Below are 24248 nucleotides of genomic sequence, written 5' to 3'. Positions count from 1 at the left end.
GTACTTAGGAATCTTTTCTCTTTGCATCTTTAGCCCCAAATGCAACTGCACTGGCAACCAGCGGGCCCCACCACAGCCCCCCTTCCCAGGGTCCTCTGCCCTCTGGAGCCTGCGGGGGCTGTCCCTGACGTGTGCCCCGTCCTGGCTGCAGCCCGTGTCTTCCCTGTTCACTTTGGGTTGTCAGTCTCCGCGCTGACCAGCAGCCTCTCTGGGCGGTGCTCCGGGTCCCCTCCTGCAGGGGCCGGACCCTCTGCCCCAGCTGGCCCAGGGTCTGATCCTGCTGTCTCCAACTCTCTTTCCCAGGAATGCTTTCAGCCCCTTCCACACCACAGCTGAAAACTGGCTGTCATTTCTGACAGGACTTCTCTGAAGACTTAGAAATCTTGGGAGATGGCCCAAGCATTTATATGTCATGTCACATTCAAGTTCAGGCTGGTCTTGGAGTTCAGAGTTTTCTGCCTGTCATGAGGACCCCTTGAGGCCATGTCCCTGACCTGCCTGCCGGAGGTGGAGACCGGCTTACCCTGCCCTCCAGGAGAGGCACCTGCAGGCAGGCAGCTTAGCTGATTGAAGAGAAACCAACTAATGGATAATTCAAGCAGAAAAAAAAATTTTTTTTAAGGGTGTTAGATAGCTACTGAATCCCTGGGCTGGATGGAGACCCAGACATGGGAGGGACCCAGCCATGGGAGGGACCCAGCCAAGAACAATGACCCAAATCATGCCACAGAACTGGTTCCAGAGGAAGCCACTGCCTTCTCTGACTGGCACAGATAGAAGCTGGCCCTGCTGCTCCCCCCCATCTCGGCCCGTGATTCTGGGCCCTAGATGCTGCTTCTAGAACCACCCTTGTGACTGCCCTTGGAAATGTGATCTGATCCCATCACTGTGGCCACCAGCCCCAGGATGGAACCCACATGGTCTCTGCTTCCTTATGGATGGTGTGTCCACTGCTGCCTGTCACGTCACTGCCCCATGGAAGCTTCCATCTAGTGCCGTCCAGTTCCACCTGGATTGGGGGCAAAGTTCTCACTCCACGCCTCCCTCCTGTTTAGGGTCCATGTCCCTCCATCTCAGTTCAGGAGACTTGGGGGGAACCAGGACCCCTTTGAGTTGGGCTGGGCACAGGTGCCGAGGGAGTTGTGTCCACTTGAGAGAAGGGTTGTGCCTCTCACCCCTTCCTCCCCGCCCCTGGCCCTCCAGACAGCAGGTTCTGCTAATGCCACTTGGAAGACCCTAAGAAGAGGCAGCCCCTTCCACCCTTCTTTCCTCTCCAAGCTGTATGGCCATCCTGCCTTCTCTCTGTCCCTAACCTTAGCCCAGTCTTAATGAGTCTGTGGCAGAGAAGAAAGTGGTTCTGCAAGGATGTCTCTGCGAATCTTTGCTCCTCCCTAGGGATAGCCTTAGGATACCAGAGAGAGAAAAGAGGAAAACACACAGAAAACCATAGAGGGGATACTCCAAGAACAAACCTGTCACCTGTCTCACTAGTGTCTGAGTCAGAGTATGACTTTGGTCTCAGACCTATGACTTAGGTCTCTGTGGTTGGGGAGCCTGGAATGCGTGCTTGAGTCTTTGCACTGGGGAGGCTGAGCGTGAGTCGCTGGTGTGCCTCAGCCTCTGTACGGGGAGGAGGGCTGTTCTGTTTTCTCCTCAGGGGCTTCAGCTCAGTAGGTGCACAATAAATATTTATTGAATTTAAGAACAGAAAAGTTACAGAATTCTACTCCATTCACAGGCTTGGAAAATTTTCTGCTAAAGAAATCTTGTCTGATCTGGATGTTTCTATCAAGCTGCCTCAAATGCCAGTCTTCCTAGTTTAGGATTAATTTCTGAGTGATTTTTCTGTGAAGCTGTGTTTCATTCTTCTTTAAACTTCTCTGTTCCCAGTCTAACTGGAAAGCACAGGTGTATCTCTTTCTATCTTCTTGCTGTTTGCTTTCTGTCTTGCAAACAATTCCATGCAGGCCTGTCTGGGCAGCCCTCTTGTACCTCCAGGAAACTTCTAGACCCTCAAACTGTGATTTCATTTCTGCTTTATATACTCAAAGTCTTTTTCTATGTGTTCATCCTTCTCATGGACTTTTTTTTTTCTTGCATCTCATTGCCTCTTTCTCTTCTAGTTGCCACATCTTTTTCCCATATAATTTCTTAATGTCTATTTCATTATTGTCTATAGTTTTATGAAGGTGAGCAGCCCTGTGTGCTTTCATTAAAAAGTATTTGTCTAGAAAGAAGGAAAGGTGTGGTGTGACCCTTGGAGAGCATTGCTAGCCACATCCCCAGTAAAACCCAGGGATTTGCCCAGGTATTGACTCAGTGATACCCATGTGGGTTTTTAAGGTATTGACCTAAATCTGGCTGATCTTGGGGGCTTTCTCCAAATCTCCTAACAGGTAAAATAAATAGTAGGTCACAGAAAATGCATGCTTCTTTGTCACTAACCTTGATTCCTCGGCATGTAGACAGGTATCCTGGGCAGCCCACCAGAAGCTCACCAGGACCTTTTCTCTGGGCTGCTCATTGCTGAGAATGGAGGTATGGGGCTTTCTTTTCTCCCACACTTTCTGGGTACCCTTGGATGCTGGTTCCTGTGAACAAGGACATGGCTTGGAGATGGCCTGGAAGGACAAGGAGGAGTCAGAGTCTCCTTGATAATCCCCAGTGAACCACTTATTTTACTCAGTGTTTTACATGGCTGCATTAGGACTCTTGCTTCCCAAGGTCCTCCCTCAGCCTGTCTTGTCTTTGTGGAAGGTCCTGTCCCTTCAGAGAGTCTCAACTGGGGCCTGGCCTACCTTAATGACTTCCCCCATTCCTCATCTCCGTCTAGGACAGGCCATTCAGTAGGAGGTCCATTGTAATTTCCTTCCTTTCTGCTTTCATTATATGTGTTCCTCCTTGGTGGGGGGAGGGGGCTACAATGTCAGGAAGGGAACTCACCTTTCATTGAGGAGAACTTACCCCACTGAACACAGTCTGACCTTTTTCTTCTTCATGGTGAAGTAATTATTGAGCTGTCACTAACATTAAAAAAAAAACATGGTACCAGGAGGACTATGGAGAAGAGAATTGAGATGGTGGGGGTCTTTGAAGGAGCCAAATAAATAGCATCTCTTTTTTTCCACCCAAGAGATGAGCTGATTGACAAGTGAGACAAAGGAGATGATGTACTGCAGCCTAGTATTACTATATTTTCTCAACACTGGAGAATATGGTTTATATCTGTGGAAAAATGGGTTTCTTTCTTTCTTTCTTTCTTTTTTTTTTTTTGAAAAATAGGTTTCTTAACAATAGGCCCAGAATTAGGAAATCATGAGGCCACTTCTAGAGGTCAACTTGTTCCCAAAAGGAAGGGAGAGGAAGAGGCAGAGTGCTCAGTTCCTGGGTCAGTGTAAGGCTGGAGAGAGGCCATGTGTGTTAAAGCAGGGGGAGTCCCCTGCATGAGAAAGAACATTGGGGGTGGAATCTTGTTTCCCTGGCTATTGTAGATTGCCAATGAACTATGACCTTGAACCCTGTTAGCAGGGAGGGGAGCCATGGGGAGAGAAGAGGGAGGCAGCTTCAGGTGTGTGTAGCATTGTTACTGCAGTATTACTCTTGTGTGCTCTTATATATGACGGTGGGAGGGCATTTTGGGGTGGACGCATTGTTCCCTATGCTGCTAACATCCAGGTAAGGTCAGTTTATAATTTGGATAGGTGAGCCGCTAGGTGGGGTATCTGTTGGGGTTGCTAGGAGTTAGTCTGTTGAAGTGGCTCATAAGGAGGTGTGCCCAGCCTCCTCTCCTTTCCATGGGCTTGCTTTCCAAACTTCAGCTGAAGAGAAGGACCATTCTTCAGCCCAGGTTACATGTGGGTGTTTCCTGCATTGGTGTGATTGCCTCTGAGTTGTTCCAGGCCCTGGGACCCAGTTTCGGAATGCCTAGCTAACAGAGATCCAGAGATCATCCATGATGGTTGGCATGCTTCTGTATTCCACATACCAGAACTACGAGAATATTTCTTTCTTCTCTCGCAGGTGATATTTTGAATCAGTGGGATGTCATTAGGTTGCCTTCAATAGTTAGACCAGGGCTGGACACCATGGACAGCGCCACAAAGCCTGCTTTCAGCCAAAGTCTCAACAGGTTCCCACGCTGCCTCACCCACTAGCCTTCCAGTATGTGAGGAAGGAACTTTGCTCTCTTTTTTAAAACTGCTGTGTCCCTTGCAACCAGCACAGCCCCTGATATGTAAAAGGTCCTTAAAAATTATGGACTGAGTAAATTAACAGGTTGTATTTTGAGCACATACTCTGGTGTTCTGAGCACTAACTCTGGTGTGCCGATCGAGTATTATCTCTGAATCCTAAAAGCCACTGAATTTTAGAACAGAAAACTTTTAAAGATTTTAATGAAAGTGTTCCTGGAGTAGAAAGCTGAGAATTTCTATTACTTGTGGATTTTAATTTTTCTCTATCCCAGGTGAATCTACATTGGCATCTCAGTGACCAAAATGGCTTAATTTTATCTACCCAAAAGCTTTTTCAAAAACTTTGCATGGTGATACTAACAAAACCCCAAATGGGCCAATAATCTGTGAGATGCTGCAGTGTGGCTCAGACAAAACCTGGTGTGTGTGTGAACTCAGCTATCCAGCTGAATAGAAACAAAATACAGTTGTGTCTTCAGCTTTTGAGGAGGACATTTTCCAAAGGCTCCATGGAGATTTTGCTGCCTGAGTCTTACTAATGTGTGTTTACAGTGTCTCTGCCATGGAGATTATAGGCAAATGGTGTTTACAAACTGTCCTCATGGTATATAGGATTGCTGGTATTACGTAGCTGTTCACTGTGATGTTGAAACTATCTGTTGGACTGGACCTCTTAAAAAGAAATCTGTGTGGCAAACATCCTAATATCAGAAAATAAAGTCAATTCTTCTGTGAGGCAGTTCCTATTATCTTTCCACTTTGAGAAATTATTCTCAGTTCAATTGTATTACCATGGTGATGTGTTTGCATTTCAACAAAAACCAAACCGAACCAGACCAAAAGCAGAGCTCTGCACATGTAGCTCCTGTCCTAGGGTTTTTATGCAGTGTCCTTATCATTAAATAACCTCTCCAAGGTCCCGGCTAAAAACCACATCAGAGAAGCAGTTTCCTCAGACAGACACAACAATCTGGATTGCTAATCTCAGAATTCTAAGAAATCACATAGAGGTGAAAAGGAGAATGGACATTAGAGGGGCAAAAACGAAATAAAGAACCAGCCCACAAATGAATAGAAATATACTCATTCTCTAAAATAAGATTGTGGAAGCAAGCAAACTCAGGGAGGGCGTTTTGCTTAATGAGATTTGGCTGTGTGGTTTAGTCCTCTGAGGTCTGAAACAAGTAAACACTTCTAGGAGTGTGAGCACGTACATCCCTCTCTCAGAGGAGACCTCTTCGAGCTGGCTCTCCCGCTCTGTTTGTGAAGTTTGTTTTGCTCTTTGGAATAATTGCACATAGAGTCGTGACAACAGAATGAACTCTACAGGAGGTGGGTTTTGAGTTCTTAGAAAATTCCTGCAGTTAGTGCCAATCCGGAGGCAGGAAATCATTTTGCATAATGCTATTTGCATAAGAAGGAAAGAACACATCGTTTATTCTAATCAACAAAGTGTGAAAACAAGATTTGGACAGATGTGCACAACCATCCTGTCCCTCCTGCCTAAATATTGTATTGAACCATCTCTTCCTAGATAACAGTTTTGTTAGCCCAAGGACACATTAGCTCAGTCAGATCTGGGCTCTCACAAAGCTTTTTGCTAGCTGCTCTGCTTACTGGTAAATAAGCAGTGTGATTTTGCTTAGCAACCCCTCTCTGGAAAGGCAGCACACTTCTGTACGTGGCGTGGTGGGGAGAAGGGGGAGGTGAGGAGAGGGCAAGGAAAGTGAGGTATGTGCCTCTCTCCGGCTGGTTCCTGACATCGCAAACATTATCTACAATTCTTGGCAATCTCGGAAGGATGACGAAGAACTAAGCGGAAATTAATGGAAAGGCAGAGTTTTCAAGATTGTGGGCTGAGACTGTCTGAGAGCTCAACCTAGAGGCAACACAGAAGAACCAAGAGAGAATGAGGACCTTTTTCTCATTAACAGTGAAGTAATTATATGAGATAATGTATCCAGGAAGCGACAACTAACAGCAACTTCCTGAAGCTACACGAAGATTATCTTAAGCCAGACATGAGGGAGCATTCCTCAGTAGCTAAGGGTGATACTAAATCTGGGACTGTCCACATCTGAGAAAACATTTGAAGTTCTACATCAAAGATAATCATTAACAGTCCCTGAGCACTTAGCAGTGTGCAACACTTTTACAGACATATTTAACCTTCCAAACAATCCTGTGAGGTGGATTCTTGATGTCCATGTCATAAAGGAAGAAACTGATGCACAGAGAGGTGGAGAAACTTGCCTGAGGTCACCCAGCCATATAGCAGTGGGGATGGGTTGTGTCTCAGGCTGTCTAACCTTGGACTCCACATTCCTAAACACCCTTTTGCAAGTGGTAGTGCACAGTTGTGGGGCTAATGGCCATAAGAAGCCCAAAGATCACTGGATGACGTGTAAGATGGTTTGTGGTTCCATCTGGAAAATGTGTTCAATTAAGGTAACTGTTTTTGTTCTGTTTTAATATCTAGAGGGCAGCAAAAACATGGGTATCCAGAATACTATATATTGCTAAAACTTTATGTCCACATCTCTTCCTTTTATAGGGAAGTATGGGTATACACGTTTCCATACACATACATGCACACACGCGCGCGCGCACACTCACACACACACACGAAACTTGACTTCTTAAGTCCCGAAAATACCCCCATGATTGAATTCTCCAAGCATTCACTGAACATCACTCTAGGACGTCTGAAAGAAGAAGCCGAGCTTTGCCTCGGGTGGTGAGGAAAGTGGTGGTGAAATGTTTACCTTGCCAATAAACTCTCCCACAGATAACCCATTTTAGATACCATTATTTCTCCTTTGTTACATAGCTCCCTCCCTGCCACCAGACAAATCCTGTCCTGTGCTGCCATCCCTTCCGCCCACCTCAGGGAGCCCAGGAATGTCTCCAACTCTCTACGTACTTGCAAGCCCTCCTTTGCCAGCCTCAGCCTCATTTGGATTACAGTTGTGTTCACATCCTAATTTATGACTTAACAAGTGTCTCACAAACATTTAATTTCATTATGCATTTGAGGAGGACAGTTTAGAGAGGAGGGGGAGAATGATGTTCCCCCTGCCAGCAATTAGATTAATTTAATGTGATCTATGGTGAAATCTCCTTTTGGGCTTTGGATTTTTATACATGTCTATAAACAAAACTAGGCTAGTAATAGATAAGTTCCTGGATTCTCAGAGGGGCTCCACTGCCCTCACCAGGTCCTGCTCTAATATTCAGCCTGGAAATTCATGGGATGGGTAAGACATTCCCATGGCTCTCAAGTGACTCATCTTGTCACGATACTTTCATGAAAAAAAAAAACTGGAATTTTCATTTGCAGTTTCAGCAATATCAGTAAATTATATATATATATGTATATATTTTGCAGATGGCCTTTCTGAGGAGATGAGAAGGGGACTGTATAATAGCATGGATCAAATAATTTTTCCCTGTTCCCACTTTATACACTCAGTGCCCTTTTGGGAGTTGGATCACATGACTGCTTTTCATAAAGAAGGATTGTATTTCCTTAGGTTTTCCTGTGCATTTTTAGGGAATATATTGATCTCAGAACGGGAGTATACATAGTGCTGATTTAAGATTCATGCAAATAAATGTTCTCCACTATACTTATTCTTTTTTTTTTTAATTTTTATTTATTTGACAGACAGAGATCACAAGTATGCAGAGAGGCAGGCAGGGGGACGGGGGAAGCAGGCTCCTTGCTGTCCACTGTACTTGCTCTTATCTGTTGAACTAAGGCCTCCATTTTGTCGTGTTGAACATACCTGGGACTGGGACCCCAGGCAGGTGGGGTTGAATGTTTCTGAGCCAGGAGTAGAGCGGACAGCCCTCCCGCATCCCTAGAACTTTCCAATAAAGAGACCGCACTGACTTTTCTCCCACAGTCAAGGGGGAGAGGATAGAAAGCCTAGTCATCTTCTTGACCGGCATTTCCACAGTTGATCTAAGTGGCTCTCTTGACCAGCTCTGTCCTGGGGAGACAGCCAGAGGTGTTCCTGCTTATGACTGAAGCTTAGGAATTCCTGGACAGATCACAGAGTAAACAACTTTTTATTCCCAGTCTTCCTTTCCAGGAGGGAAGCAACATGGTCTGTTGTTCTTCAGGGGGGTTAGTCTGGTTGATTTTGTTGGAGGGGGGCAGGTGGGAGCGGGACTCTGGCGACTTTGTGTGAGCTGGGAAATTGTTGAGTAACTTGAAGTCTGGTTCCATCAGTAAGCACTTGACTGGGAGTTAATCACATCAGAATTATAATCTTGGCTTTGTCTCTAATTAGCAAAATCATTTTATGCTAGTCTCTCAACCCCTCTTGGCTTCTGTTGAGTATATGAATGCGAAGTTCTCTCTGTGCTCTGAGGTTCTCTGCCTTCTAATTTACCGGAAGGCAATGAATAGAAAACAGAGCCCGTGATAAAAGTTTCCTATATCCAGTGCCCTACATGTGGTGTATTTTTGCAGAAAATCAATCTAGGTGATGGAGAAAGACCCATGCACTCTGATGTGTATGGTTTTGGTCAGGTTATGGTGCTACGGCCCCTTGAGGACAATCTACATGCCGGTCCTGGGAGCTTTGAGAGGACTTTAAGGGTTATTCAGCTCAGAGACCATGCCAGTGTTGTCCTGAGTGCATTCTAGGGGAATGCCAGTGATGCTCCTCGTCCACATCTGGACTTCACTGGCACCATTCCTTTGTGTAACATCTGTCTAATTCCCAATCTAAAGGCTTTCCCCTCTTGACTGGCTCCTGCAGAAGCTCCTATCAATTTAGCAGTAACCTGTTGGTCTGACTCAGACTCTTGTCTGTCCCTGATGGATAACAGAGCATGAACACACCGCAGTGCTGGCTCATGTGTGGGTTTTAAAAGAAAAGTATGTCACGAGTGTACAGCTTCAGCAGGGAAGGAGGGTGAAGAAGCTAGAGTCTGTCTTAAATGCGTATGGGGATGGCTGTTTTCTTGTCATCTGAACATTAGTCTGTTTAGTGTGTTTCAGGTCAGCTGTGTTTTTGTTTTTGTTTTTTTTCCAACACATTCCCTTTGATACAAGAGAAACGAAGTGCCGAGTCCATCCCTACCACTGTGGAAAGAGCTCCAAACCTGTACCCTCCTGGAGAAGGGTCAGTAACACCACGTGAAAATTGGCAGCAAGCCTTTCTTGGGGAATCATTGCCTTTGTACTGATGAGGAAGTTAGAATCCACATTTGGGCTGTAGTCATGGCACCACACACGTGACATCTAAGGCATGATCGGTTTCTTGACCCAGGGCCCACGAACAGACTTCGCTGGGTCTGAGAACCACCTAGAGCCTCTGAAAACTTCTGTATGTGCATTTTTCTAGGAGAGGGTCCCCAGTCTTCATCACATTCTCCCAAAGCTGCCCATGACGGATGAAAGGTGAAAAGCCACCGACATAAAACATTCTTCTTGTGCCTCCATCTTCTGAACCCGGGGTGATAAAGCTGACTTGCCTGTCTTTCTCCTTTGCTCTCCCAGAAAAAGCAAGTGAGCCAGACCAAGATCCGGGTCATCTCCACCATCCTGTTCATCTTGGCCGGCTGCATTGTATTTGTGACGATCCCTGCTGTCATTTTCAAATATATCGAGGGATGGACCGCCTTGGAGTCCATTTACTTTGTCGTGGTCACCCTCACCACGGTGGGCTTTGGTGATTTTGTGGCAGGTAAGCACCCTGGGCATCCCCGCCACCAGGGCTCTGGTGGGGAAAAGGTTCTGTTGATAATGCTTTTCAAAACCAAGAGAAACTGTGTTGTAGGAGAAGCAAATGAAAATGGCTCAGTGTCCCTACTGCGGTGCATGCACTCATTTCAAGCCCATGGCTCCATGTAATGTAAAAAGCAGCAGATTCTGCTGAGAAATGAAAGGCAGCGTCTTCCTCCCCAGAGTGCTCATTGCCCTTAGCGTCCTATGAATTATGCATGAGTGAAATGAATTTCTCATTGAATGTTGGACTTCTGATTTACATTAAGGCTCCTTGAATCTATTGATAAAGGCTGTATTAGCAAATGGCAAATATGAAACTCTGAAGCCATTAGCATAAAGCTTGGCCTGCAGCGACCTGTGCGTTAGGGTTCCTGAGGCTGCCCAGGGGAGGGTTGTGTTCCCTGCAGACATTATCCTGGATCTTGCCCTGGCATAAGACTTAGGGCTCAGTTGACTACCAGGAGCTGAGAACTGTCCCAAGGGAGTATAATACTATAACAAATTCTGCACAAGTGTATATAGAAACAAGAGCCTTCATTATGAACTTAGATGACAACGAACTATGTTTATGGAAGCAAAAGGAAACCACCATCAACTTCGGCTAGGGACGGGGAGTTTGAAAATGAAATGTGATCTGGCTTCTTACCTGTATGGCTTTCCCAGAATGTGGTAGGAAGGCAGGAAGAGGAGGAGGCATCCTTCTCTATCCTAAGGGATATTTCTAGGGGTTTAGACAATTGATTGTTTTCTAGTCTGAGAAGTGAACACTTTAATTAAGCAACTCTGTCCTAAACTCAAAATGTTTGGGTGATGCAAGTGCATTGTGTGTGTGTGTGTGTGTGTGTGTGTGTGTGTGTGTGTTTGGCTAGTTCCTGGTTAAGCAGCAGCCTGGACACTGCAGGCTGAGCTCGCAGACTTTATTTGGTACATGATCCTGACCTCTGCCTTGGGGTCTTCTTGGACTGCGGTGCTCACAGGGAGGACAGGGATCTGGAAATCTGGAAAGCAGGACATTCTGGAGGGGATATTCAGGGCTCTTTGAAAGGCACATGGGTGTCTCCACATTTACCCTGATGGTGATAACTAGAAGGGTGGTCTCCCAGCTGTTCTAAATGGGCCAAAGAAGACTAAAGTCCAGTTTGTAAAAATAGAAGTTTTTATTTTTTTTTTCTGTCCTTTTCACTGCCTAAGGACTGAGCACTTCAAAGTCAAAGTGATTAAAAAAGCCGGGGTTCTGGGATTCCACTCCAGTGCTCAGCTGCTTGCTGTGCTGCCCTTCACCTTGGATGTGGAGCCCCCAGGGGCCGTCTTGAGCGGAGGCCTGCGGCTCTCGAGGGAAACCACAGAGAACTGTTGGGACTATTTCACAAACTTGTTCAAGTTCTCCCACAGCATAGTTTGCACTGGGTTGTGCTTCAAAGTGCCCTGTGCCAGCCCTAGGCCATCTGCTGCACTGTTAGGGGACGCAAGTGATGAGCCCTTCTCTCTAAACACCTGCTTGACTTGGCCTGTTAATCTGTTAATCTGGGGCACAAATAGAGCCTTGGGATACAAAATTTTAAAAATGCATTTATTTAGTAATCGGCAAAGAGTTAAAATTTTTAATTTGAATTCAGGTTATTTGTTTACATCTAATTATACAGTGTAAGGGCAGGGAAGCTTTTTACTAAAAAAGTGCCATTTGACAATAACATAATTGAATGTTTTAAATGTTAATGTTATACATTGTGATATTATAAAACAAAAAGTATTATAGCCTATTCAAATTAAAGTCAATATATAAAATATCTACCACCTGCTTTGGTTAACATGATTGAATCCAGGCCTTCACATTAATTGAAAAGTGATGATGAATCTGTAAAATAATAATACAAATTACATTTTATAAAACAGCATCGATTGAAGGATGAAAAAATAAAAAATAAAATGAGCCCCAGATTTAATGCACATGGATATTCTCGGTTGGCCTATGTGATGGGACTTAATTTACAGCTTTATTAAAAATGTCAGAAAAGCTAGCATTGATTTATTTGGATCTTAGATGAATCGAGTTGGCCAACCTAAATGATTTTGCAACATTGGTTCTAAGTAAAAAAGTTGAAGATAACCCAGGGAAGAACAGGTGTGGTTTATTTAACATTGTGACACATGAATTCATAGGAAGTGGGTCCCTGCTCTTCATCATGGATGGGAGAGAAGCAAGGACATCCACGTTCCCTACCTCTTCACTCAGGGAGACCACACATGTTAGGGAGCACTGCTCAGCTGGTGTGCTGCTCCTCCCTGGGTGGGGGAGCTGGGGGGAGAAGCAAGGACAAAATGAGAAAGGATTCTGGTGCTTCATGGGGTACTGCCAATGATTTTAATTGATTATTTCTTCTTATTCTCCACCATAGATTGAGAGCACTTAGTAGTCACTGGTACTTGACCTTATCTTGACTTACCTAGCAAGGACGTGACCTCCATAGTCACAGGCCTGGCCCCATTTTAATTCCCTTATTACAGAGCCCGATTTTTTTTTTTTTTGTCCTGAGGTCTCCATGGACAGGTATCTCTTATAATCCACATTGCTGACTGCAATTAGACCAGGCCCTTGGAAGCTCGGGTTTCCGGAGCTTACGTAGATTGGTCTAAGAATGCATGCCTTAAAAGGCTGGAAGTTTGTCACAACCTTTTGGGCTATACTCTCAGGGCAATGGGGAAGGATACCTGATCCTTTAAAAAGGTACGTTAACGAGAGCCGATGATTGCTGTGATTGGACATGGCATCAACCCTTCTAGAAATGTAACTGGAACATTGATCACCATGCAGGATAAAGTGATGGTTTATTTTGTAGCCGGCTCACGTTAGGACAGCCTAACATCACAGGATTTTGAAACCCTGAGAGCCCACACAGAGCTCTGAATTCCAGACGAGTCCTTCAAGACGCCAAAGGGTGTTTGTTGTGTTGTTCGCTAGCGCCCCCTAGTGACAAGCCTTGTTGGGTGGTGGTGACTTGCTAAGTAAATATTTCCTTTTCGCCCCAAGTCCGACGGAATGAACCACAAAAACCACTTACTGCGGCAGGAACTCTGGTAGAATCCTTGAGGAAGCTGCGGGGGAGAGTTACCTAAGAGGGAAAAAAAAAAAAAAAAAGGGCAGCTAAACTAGACCAAAGAGGTCTGGCCACACAGCCCGTTGGTAATGTTTGGAATTCTAATTTTAAGAAATGGCAATGGCCTCGAAACATTGTAGGCTGCACGGAGAGGAACCACAGGCACAGGCCGCAGAGCTTGCCCAGCTGCCTTTGGGAGGTATTACTGATACCGTAAAAGCTCAGTGTGGATTCAGTGGTTCTAGAAAAGGTTATAACCACTACCCAGTGGGAAAGACTAGTAATCACTCATTACCGAACCCCCTAATTACCCACACATTGCTAATGTCGGTTGTCTTGGAAATGACCGTGGGCCTGCCTCAGTGAGCAATAGTGTCACACACGGTGAAAGCCAGGCTGACATCGGTTACGTCCTCCCTTCCTTAGGAGAGGGGGCTGGGCTTGGAGGCTGCTTTGCATCGGTACCTTTGGAAGCGCCTGTAGGAGGGCTAGAATAAATAGGCTAATTATTTGCAATAAATGACTGGACCTTTCAGCGGGACAGCCGGTCAATGCAATCGGGCAGCTGGCCAATTTGATTTGATGGATTTCTACTGTAATCCCTATGTATAAAATAGAGGGAGTTGGACTAGCTGGCCTTTTAGTTCTAGCATGGTGATTCTAATTATTGAGCCTAATTGACCTTTCGGATTAGCATCATGTAAACACCATCCCTTAGTTAGCGTTAAATCACTACCACTGGATCAAAGTCTCAGGAATGCCATTAAGTCCAATTTTACTTCCACACATCCACTCCGCTCTTAGGAAATGCATGCATTAGGAAGGAAGTGGTGCCAAGAAGTCCAAGACGTTGGGGATTACTGATCTTTTATTTTTATTGCATTTAAAGAAGTTTGGGAAGACTCTGGACAGCTAGGCCTGCTGTATTTGTCCTCTAGCTGACGTCATTCACGGTCAAGCCGGGGTTGAGAAGAGCTGGACCAAGTTGGCCACGGACATTATGGGTATTTGGTTAGTGGTCATTGTTGTGGGTGTAACGGTTAGTGGTCAAAAATCAGAGAAGCTGAGCCAAAGCCAGACTCCTTTAGGAAGGGGTGCATCTTTTCCTTGCTCTCCCTTCCTTCTAATGCCTCTAACAGCTGAGTGTCAGCTGGAGATGGGATGACGTCTCCGCTACGTGGGCCAGAATAGGTTTGTTCTGCAAAGACCAAATGCTAGACCCTGGTTAAAGTGATGTTTTATTTTCAGGGGGAAATGCTGGCATCAATTACCGGGAGTGGTACAAGCCCCTGGTGTGGTTTTGGATCCTGGTTGGCCTTGCCTACTTTGCAGCTGTCCTCAGTATGATCGGAGATTGGCTACGGGTTCTATCCAAAAAGACAAAAGAAGAGGTAGGACCCCTTCCAAATTCTATAAATGTTTCTGAGCTCAGATGAGCTCCTGTCAAGAATACCTGTCTCTATTTTATGGGCTGGAGGGTTTCTTAATACAGGGAGGGCCCCTATGGCTTCCTCTTTTGGAATCATTTCCTGAAAGCCAAGTTCAGTGGGATGGCAGTTATTTCTGGATCCTTTTCTGGCAGGTGAGAACATCTGATGACTCACCAGCCCATGGATCCTGGAAGGACTAGTACACAACGACTTTTTTTTTTTATTATTTAAATTTAAAAAAAAGTGTTTTTTTTAGAGGGACAGAGAGAGAGAGAGTGAGTATGTGAGCATGAGGGGGAGGGGCAGAAAGAGAGAACATCTCAAGCGGACTCCCCACAGAGTATGGAGCCCAACGCAGGGCTGGATCCCAGGACCCTGAGACTGTGACCTGAGCCAAAACCAAGAGTGGGACATTTAACTGAGCCACCCCCTTCGCACCCCCAGGTGCCCCAGAATGACTTTTTAGGAAAATGAAAAAGGGAAAAAGAAAAAAATAGCAGTGGTCAGCAGGGGTAGACCATAGTTGAGGGAGGTGTGCAGACATGTGGGAGAGGCTTAGGATGTCTATAAAAAGCTTGAGAAGGATGGGCCTGTCCTTCAGGTCTTGGGGTCTATATGGAAATTCAGTAGAATACTAGGACTCCTTCCTGATTCTCTGAGACTGAAGTCCTCCCAACAGTGACCAGCTGTGGAGAAGCCAACACAAGGGGTCCCTTTTCACCATCACCCCCTCCTGGTTGTCAGATCTACAAAAACTACATCGACCCCTATGTCCAAGGACATGCAACCTTTACTCCCTTGGGTAAATATGCGTGAAAACCTACACAAAGCCAAGAAAAGGGAGAAGAGGGGAAGGTAGATGTTGTGATTTAAAAAAAAAAAAAAAAAGTCCATGTAGTTCTTCTAGAAACAGAGGAAAAGAACTGGAAAGGAGGGCAAGAGAAGAAAAAAGGAGCTAACGAGTGGAAGGGAGATTAAAAAGAAAAAAGAAACAAAAAGAGGGGGAGGCGCCTGAAAGGAGTGAAGCCTCCTACTCACTTCTAGGCAGACAGACATTCTGTACAGACAGCCCCAGGACAAAACTGCCGAATGGGAAATGTTCCCATCTCATTGCCGGGTCCCCAGTGTTAATTTTCCCGGCTCCCGGAAACACTGGCAATGCAATGCCATCAATGCCATCCTCAGTCGGATTCCCCAGATGGCTAACTGACCGGCTGAAAGTCAGCTGTAGTGAAAGAGAAGGTAACCATGCAAATATCGACTTTCCTCAATGCAAAAACGCAGACTTGTGAGTTCCTCGTGTGTAGAGAAAAGCATGGCACTGGTGCTGTTGGAAGTGCTGAAGGAGAGCCGAGAAATCAGATATCAATCCTCCTGTGTTCTGAGGAAGCAGAACACCGTGGTCTGTGGGCTTCTGCAGAACAGAACTAGAGAGGTTTGTTCCCAGGTGCCCCGGAGGGTCTTCTTAAGGCAGCGTAAGCCAGGTAGCACTCAACCATAGTGTGGCCCAGATTCAGGGTGAGTAACACTCCCAGTTTGCCCAGGACTGCAGGGGTACCTAGGACAAGGAACTCCTGTTCGACAACCAGGACAGTCCCAGTCTAACTGGGACCGGTTGGTCACCCTACCCAGACAGAAGCATTGCAGCAACAGAGACAGGCCAAGGACCGGCTGCACCTGTGCTTTGTGCCCAGGTGCGTGTCCCTGTCTCATGTAACATTAAGAACTCTGTGAGCTAGACATGATTACCCCAGTTATGTCGGAGGAAGGAGGCCGTACAGCTAAAAAAAAAAGGGTGGACGCATTTCGGGAACCCAGGCCTGGCCAACTCCATCCAGATAGCGGTCTCTCCCGCAGAATGCCGTCCTCCCGATCGGTCACCACCTCCGCATCTCAGGCTCCTGCCAGGTCCTCTAGCAGGTGTGCTCCCTGAGCCACAGGAGCCGGGCGCCAATTTGAGCTGGGTCTTTAGGGCCGAGGCAACATCGCCATCCGGGCCTGTTCTCCCCCTACCTCCCGGCCTCCTCCAAGGGCGGTGGGTGCTGGGAGTGGTGGGGGACCGAGGTGGGGACGGCTTCCTTAGTTGCTCTTCTGTTTCCTGGCCAGGTTGGTGAAATCAAGGCCCACGCGGCCGAGTGGAAGGCCAACGTGACGGCCGAGTTCCGGGAGACGCGGCGGCGGCTCAGCGTGGAGATCCACGACAAGCTGCAGCGGGCGGCCACCATCCGCAGCATGGAGCGCCGGCGCCTGGGCCTGGACCAGAGGGCCCACTCGCTGGACATGCTGTCCCCGGAGAAGCGCTCCGTCTTCGCCGCCCTGGACACGGGCCGCTTCAAGGCCTCGTCCCAGGAGAGCATCAACAACCGGCCCAACAACCTGCGTCTCAAGGGCTCCGAGCAGCTGAACAAACACGGGCAGGGAGCCTCTGAGGACAACATCATCAACAAGTTCGGATCCACCTCCAGGCTCACCAAGAGGAAAAACAAGGACCTCAAAAAGACCTTGCCCGAGGACGTTCACAAAATCTACAAGACCTTCCGGAATTACTCCCTGGACGAAGAGAAGAAGGAGGAGGAGACGGAGAAGATGTGCAACTCGGACCACTCCAGCACGGCCATGCTGACTGAGTGCATCCAGCAGCAGGCGGGCGTGGAGAACGGAATGGTCCCCACGGACACCAAAGACAGGGAACTCGAGAACAACGCATTACTTGAAGACAGAAACTAAATGCTGAGGACCTTGGACTTGACCAAGCGTTGTGGTTTCTTTTGGTTTTGTTTTTGTTTTATATTCACCCTGAGACACGTGCCTTAAAACAGACTTCTCGGTAGTCCGAAATTACATAGCATTGAAGAATATATTTCACTGTGCCATAAATGACGGAGAAAGATCGCTCTGCCAAAAGGAATCCAAGAACACAGGACCACACTTCCGTCAGGGGCCGCAGGACACGCCAGGAGTGTTTGCACACGCAGGAGGTCGTGGCCACGGAAGTTAAGGGCGGGTATGGGACGGTGCTGTGCTCCCCTGAGCGGCGCCGCCCGGACCTGGCGTGGAGAAAGGGCAGCTATTCCTCAGACCAGCCTTCTGAAAGGAACACGTGTGGCTTTTACACGGAGCCTTGTTTCCTGAACCTACCGTTAGAGATATGCACACACACAGCAGGGGACCAAATGGGGGCTGAACTAGTACCTGTAATGAGGGTTTGAGGTGACATTGTGGCATGTTGCTCTGAGCTTGAGTTTTGATACACAGCCTCAGCGCACAGCTAGTCTTTCCGAGCTCCAAGTGAATGTCTGTGGGACCCGGGAGCATGTGGAATTTGTGAGAAATAGATCAGAGCACACGTATTAAATGGTGCAATTGCTTTCCTCATTACAAAAGAAAAAAAATCACAAATGCATCACACTGTGGATACCACCTTAACCAAGGACAGAAGCCTATTGAATTTTGTCTCAAGACGAATGAAGAATGAACTTGCAAGCTTTGGCGAAAACTCAACCTCATTCGCTGCATGGTTAATGGGCAAAAATCATGCATTTTCCTCAGTGGGTGCAATGGTGAAAATAAACTGGTTTTGAAATGTCCATTTCACTTTTCTAGTGGAACTTTGGTTGTAACTTGTTTTGATAAGAGGGGGGGGAAAAAAAACCAAAACAATTGCCTTGCATGATGCCAGTGGCTTGCTGTTCTGTCTAGCTGATCCTAAATTTTTATAAAAATAGACATCCTGCATGTCTGAGACATACCAAGGAGGACCACGGCATCATTCCATCTCAGGGCTTTTTGTCCCTTTGGGTGTCTTAAGGTAGACATAGTGACGAGGTCCAATCTTGCTATCTCCAAACAAAAGAAAGAATCCCCCAACCAACTCTTGTACAAGAAAATTGAATTGTTTTAATTGCTTGCAGCTTAAGTGCCATTAATGCCATTTTAAAACTAATGCTTAAAAGAAGTATTTACAACATTCCACGTTTATGTTTGGGTGTTCCTTATTTTGAAGGCATCACTTCTTTTCCTTACTTGTTTCTTTGTCTCGCACCTGCTGTTCACTAAAGTTGGAACACCAGGGTGATTAATGGTTTCAATGCAAACAATAGCCACGCGATTGTTCCGTGAGGTTACAATGGCCCTGGGAAGGAGAGTGGGGGAGGGGCCAGTCATAGGTTTTGAAAACATTTTAAATGGATTTTTTGAAATCAGAAAGGGCAAATTGTGCTAGGCCTCACCATCCTGTGTGTGCCTGAGCCCCTCGTGTAACTGGGCTGACCATGGGTGGTTCAGACTTCGCTGTTTGGCCCATGTTCTTAAGCATTTGGACCTGGTAACCCCCAGAAAGTTGCTGGTGATGGGCTCCCCAATCTCAGCGCCACCTCTTGGGGAGTTCACATGACTAACACAGGGAGGGGATTGATCAAAAGACCACAGGATTAGGGGAGACTTCTGACTTCTGGGGAAAATGATACCCACCACATCCTTGACCACTGGTACCAGGGCAGACCTCTTCCCGCCCACTTCCCAAAATTGCACAGCTCTCCCTCGCCTGGAGCACATGTAGCCCCGCCGGCCCCTCCCCCAACTTCTAGGCTCTAGTTAAAGTTCTGGCATTGCTTTTGGGAAGGAGCCAAATAAGAATCAGCTTTCACGAGGCCCTTCCTGTCCAAGGATGCCTCCACCGGGCTGAAGCTGTGGCTTACTGGTGACATCCTGTGTCCACATGTTAATAGACATGGAAACGACCTTTGCGCAGGTGTGGGCGCTGGCTCTCACTGTGAGAGCCCTTCCAGCCTGACAAAATGTGTTTTTTGATTGGTAGATCTCTTGGGACGTTCTCTATTTCTCTGATAAGTTAAAAGCTTCCTGATTAAACTATCCATCCATCTATCTCATGCATTTGCGTTTCTGCCCTGTACTTCTCTGTAGCAGTGTGTTGAAAACTCTAGACACTACAGACAAATCTGGCCAAGAGGCTTCCTTGTCATTTATCCAGTGGTTTCCATGGGCCAGGCACTAGATTAGGCACTTTATGGGCGTTAGCTGACTGAAACCTCATAGCAACACTCTATGGGAAGTGTTTGCAAACCCATTACACAGATGAGGGCACGGAGGCTCAGGGAAGCTGAGTAACTTACCCAACGGCACACAGCAAGAAGGTGGTAGAGCTCGTCTTCAAAGGCTGTCTGACCAAAGTCTGCTTTTGACTTTGCTGTAATGTCCACGTCATGCGCTCTTGTGTGTATGTGTGTGTATGTGTATGTGTGTGTTTGTGTGTCTTTCTAGTTTCATGGGCAGGGTGTACGGAGGTGGGGAGATCTCTATTACTAAGAGCGTACAAGGTCTTTGTGTAATCATGACCTAAAGCGTTACCCTTACAGATACTTATACATTATGTTGGTTTGGGTTTTGTGGTGCCCTTTCTGTATTGTTAAAAAAATGCCCTTTGAAAGCACTCTTTTGCACTTTACTTGCTTACCTTGCAGGAACTCCGCTTATAGCAGGAATAAAACAATTCAAAGCACGAAGCTGCACATTCTACCAAATGGAACAGGTGTTGGTGTGTGCGTAGATGCTTCCCCAAAGGGGTCAAATCACAGTAATACAGAGGGCTCAAAAACAGCCCTCGGCTGAGAGTGGGAAAAAACCCAGTACAACCTGTTCCCTGAATACAGTGGGGTCTCAAGCCCTGGGGAATGAAATCCAAGAAGAGCCCTCCCTCTATGGAGAGTGAGCCATTAAATATGGGCAGTATTGGGCAAACTAGAACATACCCTCCAAAGTCTGAGAAGCTGAGAGGGAGTAAGAGCTTGGACTCCTCTTAGTGTGTACAGGCTAAGATTTGGGGGAGGCGAGTCGTGATGAAGTTGTGTGAGTGGTACCCTTTGAAGATGGGACCGAACAGCACATAGCAAATAGCACGTACTGAAGCTGCTGCAGATTCTAAACACTCATCAGCGCCTCCCTGCCCCTCCAACCCGCGCTCCCTATGCCGCCGTAAAGCTGGCTTCAGCGCCTTGATTTTTGCACATGGGAAGAGCACGTGTTCAGTATCTTCCATGTCTTCAGTGGGTGGTGTCTTTTGCCTCACCTGGTAATTGGGTCCTAATTGTTTCTTCCCTAACAGATCTGGAGGTTTGCTGGGGACAGTGGGGGGATCATTTGGAGATGGTAGCTCCATACCCAGTCCTAACTCAATAGTGAATTCTAGAAACTTACCACCGTCAGGGGAGGGCCCTAATGTGTGCGCGGGTAGGGATGTCCCTGGCCTGTAGGTGAGGCCACTGGGACTCTTTGTCTGTGTTTCCCTGTCCCAGCCTGTGAGCGTGGACACCTCTGTCCTCGTGCTTCTCTGTTACCTCGTCAGGACATCAAGGGAATTCAACATAGATAATCATCAAGGCCTCTTTAATTCTGCAGTTCTCTGACCAAACCTCCCCTGGTCTACGAGTTTGTTAAATTCATTAAGAACGGTATTAGCCGTGTTTGTGTATACTGACACACGGGCCACCTTATTTTAGGCTAAGAGTCTCATGCCCTTTGGGATTTGTTTTCTGGGTAATTGATGGAGATCAGATGTATTTGGGAGCCTGGTGTCTGAATTAGAATCGTGCCCTGTGTAGGCTCACTCTATATACTTCCTTTATAGTATCCTGTCACCGGGAGGACTCAGGCTACGCGGGCATTTTTTGCATGGTGTTAAGATTGTTTAAAGAACTTCAAAGCTGTTGCTATTTGCAGTCAATTGTGATAGAAGTTCCCTTTGATTACTTCATGAATTCATATAATATAGACAGATACCTGCCACCCACACACACACACACGCTGGAAATGGCTGCTTTGGGGTATAATGGGACCATTCGATGTTGAAAGTCCTAGTTGTGCTAGATGTTAGCAAACTACTCCCTTACCTCCCCCTGAGAGGATGTCATTTCCTGGCTGAGTCAATGCTGCTTATTTATTTGTGTGCTTGGGTTTGGGGGATTAGTGAGAATGTGACCAGAATTTGGGTGGGGCAGATTTATATTCTCATCAGATTGGGTAAGATTGTAGACCATCCAATGTATACCATGGTTTCCAAACCATGGGAAAGGCACAGGAAAACACACAAATGTGCAGAGACTCTCTAAAGAAATGTGGAAAAACTGGCTTGGCTTTTCCGGTCCTCTGCTTTCTGCATCCTGCTCAGGTTTCAAGCGGAGGTTTATTATTTCTGTTACGATGCAACTGTGTGCAAAGACCGCGGCTGTGTCAGCAGAGGGAGCTTTCATGGGTAGAGTAAGAGCTCGAGAGCAACGGCCTTAAAAAATAAAAAATGGGAAACTCTCTGAAACAAAGGTGACTTTTGCATTGCAGATCCTGTTAATTCTACTTATGGAAACTTTGGAATAGCATGTTGATGATGTGGCTAGAAATAAAACCCTGGCTGTCCTGGTGTGATGAACCAGCAGCCATCCATGCAAACCTCACTCCTCCCATGGCGGTCCCTAGGTCACATGACATTGGCACGGTGGCACTGAGGAGAACTAACAAGTGTCTTTGATTTTACAGAAAGTGATTATCATTTTCACAGGTGCCTAAGAGATTTGAAATCTACCTTCTGTTATCGTTTTTTAAGTGAAAAATCTCAAATAGTTCCTTGTGCATTAAAAACAGAACAAAACAAAACCATCCTTGAGAGGACTCCGCTCCATTGATATGGCAGACTGGTGTTAGGGAGGGTGATTGGAAAAACCTCACTTTTGCCATCAGGGCACCGAGATTGAAGCTTCGAAGAAGGTACAGTGGTGCCTAGAAGCGTTATGCAAACCAACCCACATGCCAGCCTCCAGCCTCTTCCCCTTCCCAGACTCCCAGGCAGGGACCCCAGTGACGACGATAAACCCACGTGTGGAGGTGTTTTACCTGTTTTTCTCTCTGTAGGATTTCATGGTGCTTAAAAAAAAAAAAGGCATTTTACAGAAAATAATGTGGGGTGCGGGGGGAGGAGGGAATTTCGTAATGTTCTTAGGAAAAGTACAAGAGCAAATTTGCTTGTAACGTTTCAGTGAGCTCTGCTGCTATTGTCTTTATTTGATGACGATGTAACTTTTTTTTTCAATGATGCAGAAAGTTGCAACAAAGACCTTCTGGAAGATCTGACCCAATGTCTCTCCTGTTTTCCTTTCTTTTGTGGGGCCAAGCATGGTTCACAGTGGCTGGGTGGGGAGCTACTCTCGCTTTTGGGGACAGGCTTCTTGCCTGGCTGAAAACCCACTTGTATACAAGTGCATCAGCAAGAGGCCAGAGCCCATGGAGACCCGTTGTCTTGCAGGTGGAGGAGCCCGCTGTGTGTTTGATGCAGATTATAAACTCCTCAGGGCAGGAATTTGGCCTTTCATTTCCATTTCCAGTGCTGAGCCCTGTGCTCCATACAACAGAGACACTCAAATTATTGGTAATTTTAATAGACGTATTGATAGTCCCATTTTCATCCTTTAAGGCAGATTTAATCTTTTCAAGACTTAGAAGTCATTTGGAGCCAACAATAAGCAATTTATCCCACTCCTGAGGTATCATCTTGGTCGAAACCCAGTTTACTTACAGAGTAATGAGTTTGAGCTGTTTTGTATGAAGAACTCCAAATTTTGCAGTGATAGCTCTTGAACATAACTAGACTCTAAAGGTGACTACTCTGAAGGAGAGTTCTTTTTATGTTTGGTGATGGAATTTTTGCTTTAAAACCCTTCTTATTACTACAGATGCAGTTTGACTGCGAATCTGGGAAATAAAGGATTATGCTTCGTGGGGATGGCAAATATATGGCGAATATATGACAAATGTGCTGACATTCTTGGCTCCTGTGCCCAAAGCAGCTCTCTTTATCACAGAGTTTCTTCCCTATTAACCCAGGTGCATTCTAGACTCTACTTTAAGACTATACTCAAGGTTAATAGTTTTCAAAATAGGGTCCAGTGACCCTTGCAGGTCTTTATGATTCTTTCCTGGGATCATGAGGTTGGAACTATTTCCAGAACAATACTAAGACATTGTTCGCCTTTTAAACTCTCATTCCTTCACGAAGGCATAGCATTTAGAAGGGAGTAGAATTAGTTACTCAGAGGATGGAGGCAAGGTAATATGATACATTTTGTCGAACCTTAAAGAATTCTCCAGAATTCTTGTAAATAGACGTGTGTTTCTTAGAGAAGGCCAAAGTACTCAGATACAGTATTTCTCTGGGCCTACCCTCCTGCTTTGTGAGGATCCAGCCCCTTCAAATTCCTCTCCCGTTAGCCATAAGAATCCCAGAGGCCTCTCACAGGCACTCAGTTTCATGAGGCTGTCATGCTATGGGAATCAATTTTCTAGATGCCTCTCTGCCCCTCCAGGACTGGAACTGATGGCCTTCTAATGATCCCTTGGTGAGAAAGTTCACTCCATTGTCATAACTGACCCATTTCCCCCACATCCAGAGCTCCTAGAGGGACATCTCATTCCCTTATTGTTTTCATGGGTCTGGCACAGTGCACAGAACTTGGTAGGCGCTCAGGAGACATTCGTTGGGTAAAGAGCAAGTCCAAAACCATGGTTTGAATAAAGGGCTTCTGTGGACTGTAGGAACAGAAGAAGAGAGCCCAAAGCTGTGATAAACTTGAGGGGAGGTTAGATGGATTCAGTGTGAGAGGGGAGCCTAGGGCACAGGGTAGCAGTCCAGACAAATGGAAAGTATCTTGGAAGAGTTCTGGATACACAATACTGACTTCAAAGACAACTTTTACCTGGTCACTTCTCTGGCCTCACATCAATCACA

The 24248-nt window shown here is 46.3% G+C and overlaps 1 protein-coding gene across 9 annotated transcripts in view; it reads left to right on the top strand.

Annotated features, from left to right (window-relative positions):
• Nucleotides 1-22597, top strand: part of KCNK10 (potassium two pore domain channel subfamily K member 10) — a 138106-nt gene extending 115509 nt beyond the window's left edge. For all 9 annotated transcript variants that reach the window (XM_082736316.1, XM_082736315.1, XM_082736317.1 and 6 more), the window contains 3 exons: nucleotides 9709-9895; nucleotides 14280-14422; nucleotides 16568-22597. In XM_082736316.1, coding sequence (XP_082592442.1) covers nucleotides 9709-9895; nucleotides 14280-14422; nucleotides 16568-17188 — 951 coding nt within the window. In that variant the 3' untranslated portion in view covers nucleotides 17189-22597. The remainder of the gene's footprint in view (nucleotides 1-9708; nucleotides 9896-14279; nucleotides 14423-16567) is intronic.
• The last annotated feature ends 1651 nt before the right edge of the window (nucleotides 22598-24248 follow it).

This window comes from Mustela nivalis, assembly GCF_964662115.1.
Source record: "Mustela nivalis genome assembly, chromosome: 6".
Classification (NCBI taxonomy): Eukaryota; Metazoa; Chordata; class Mammalia; order Carnivora; family Mustelidae; genus Mustela; species Mustela nivalis.
This window is presented reverse-complemented; position numbering and strand designations above follow the sequence as displayed.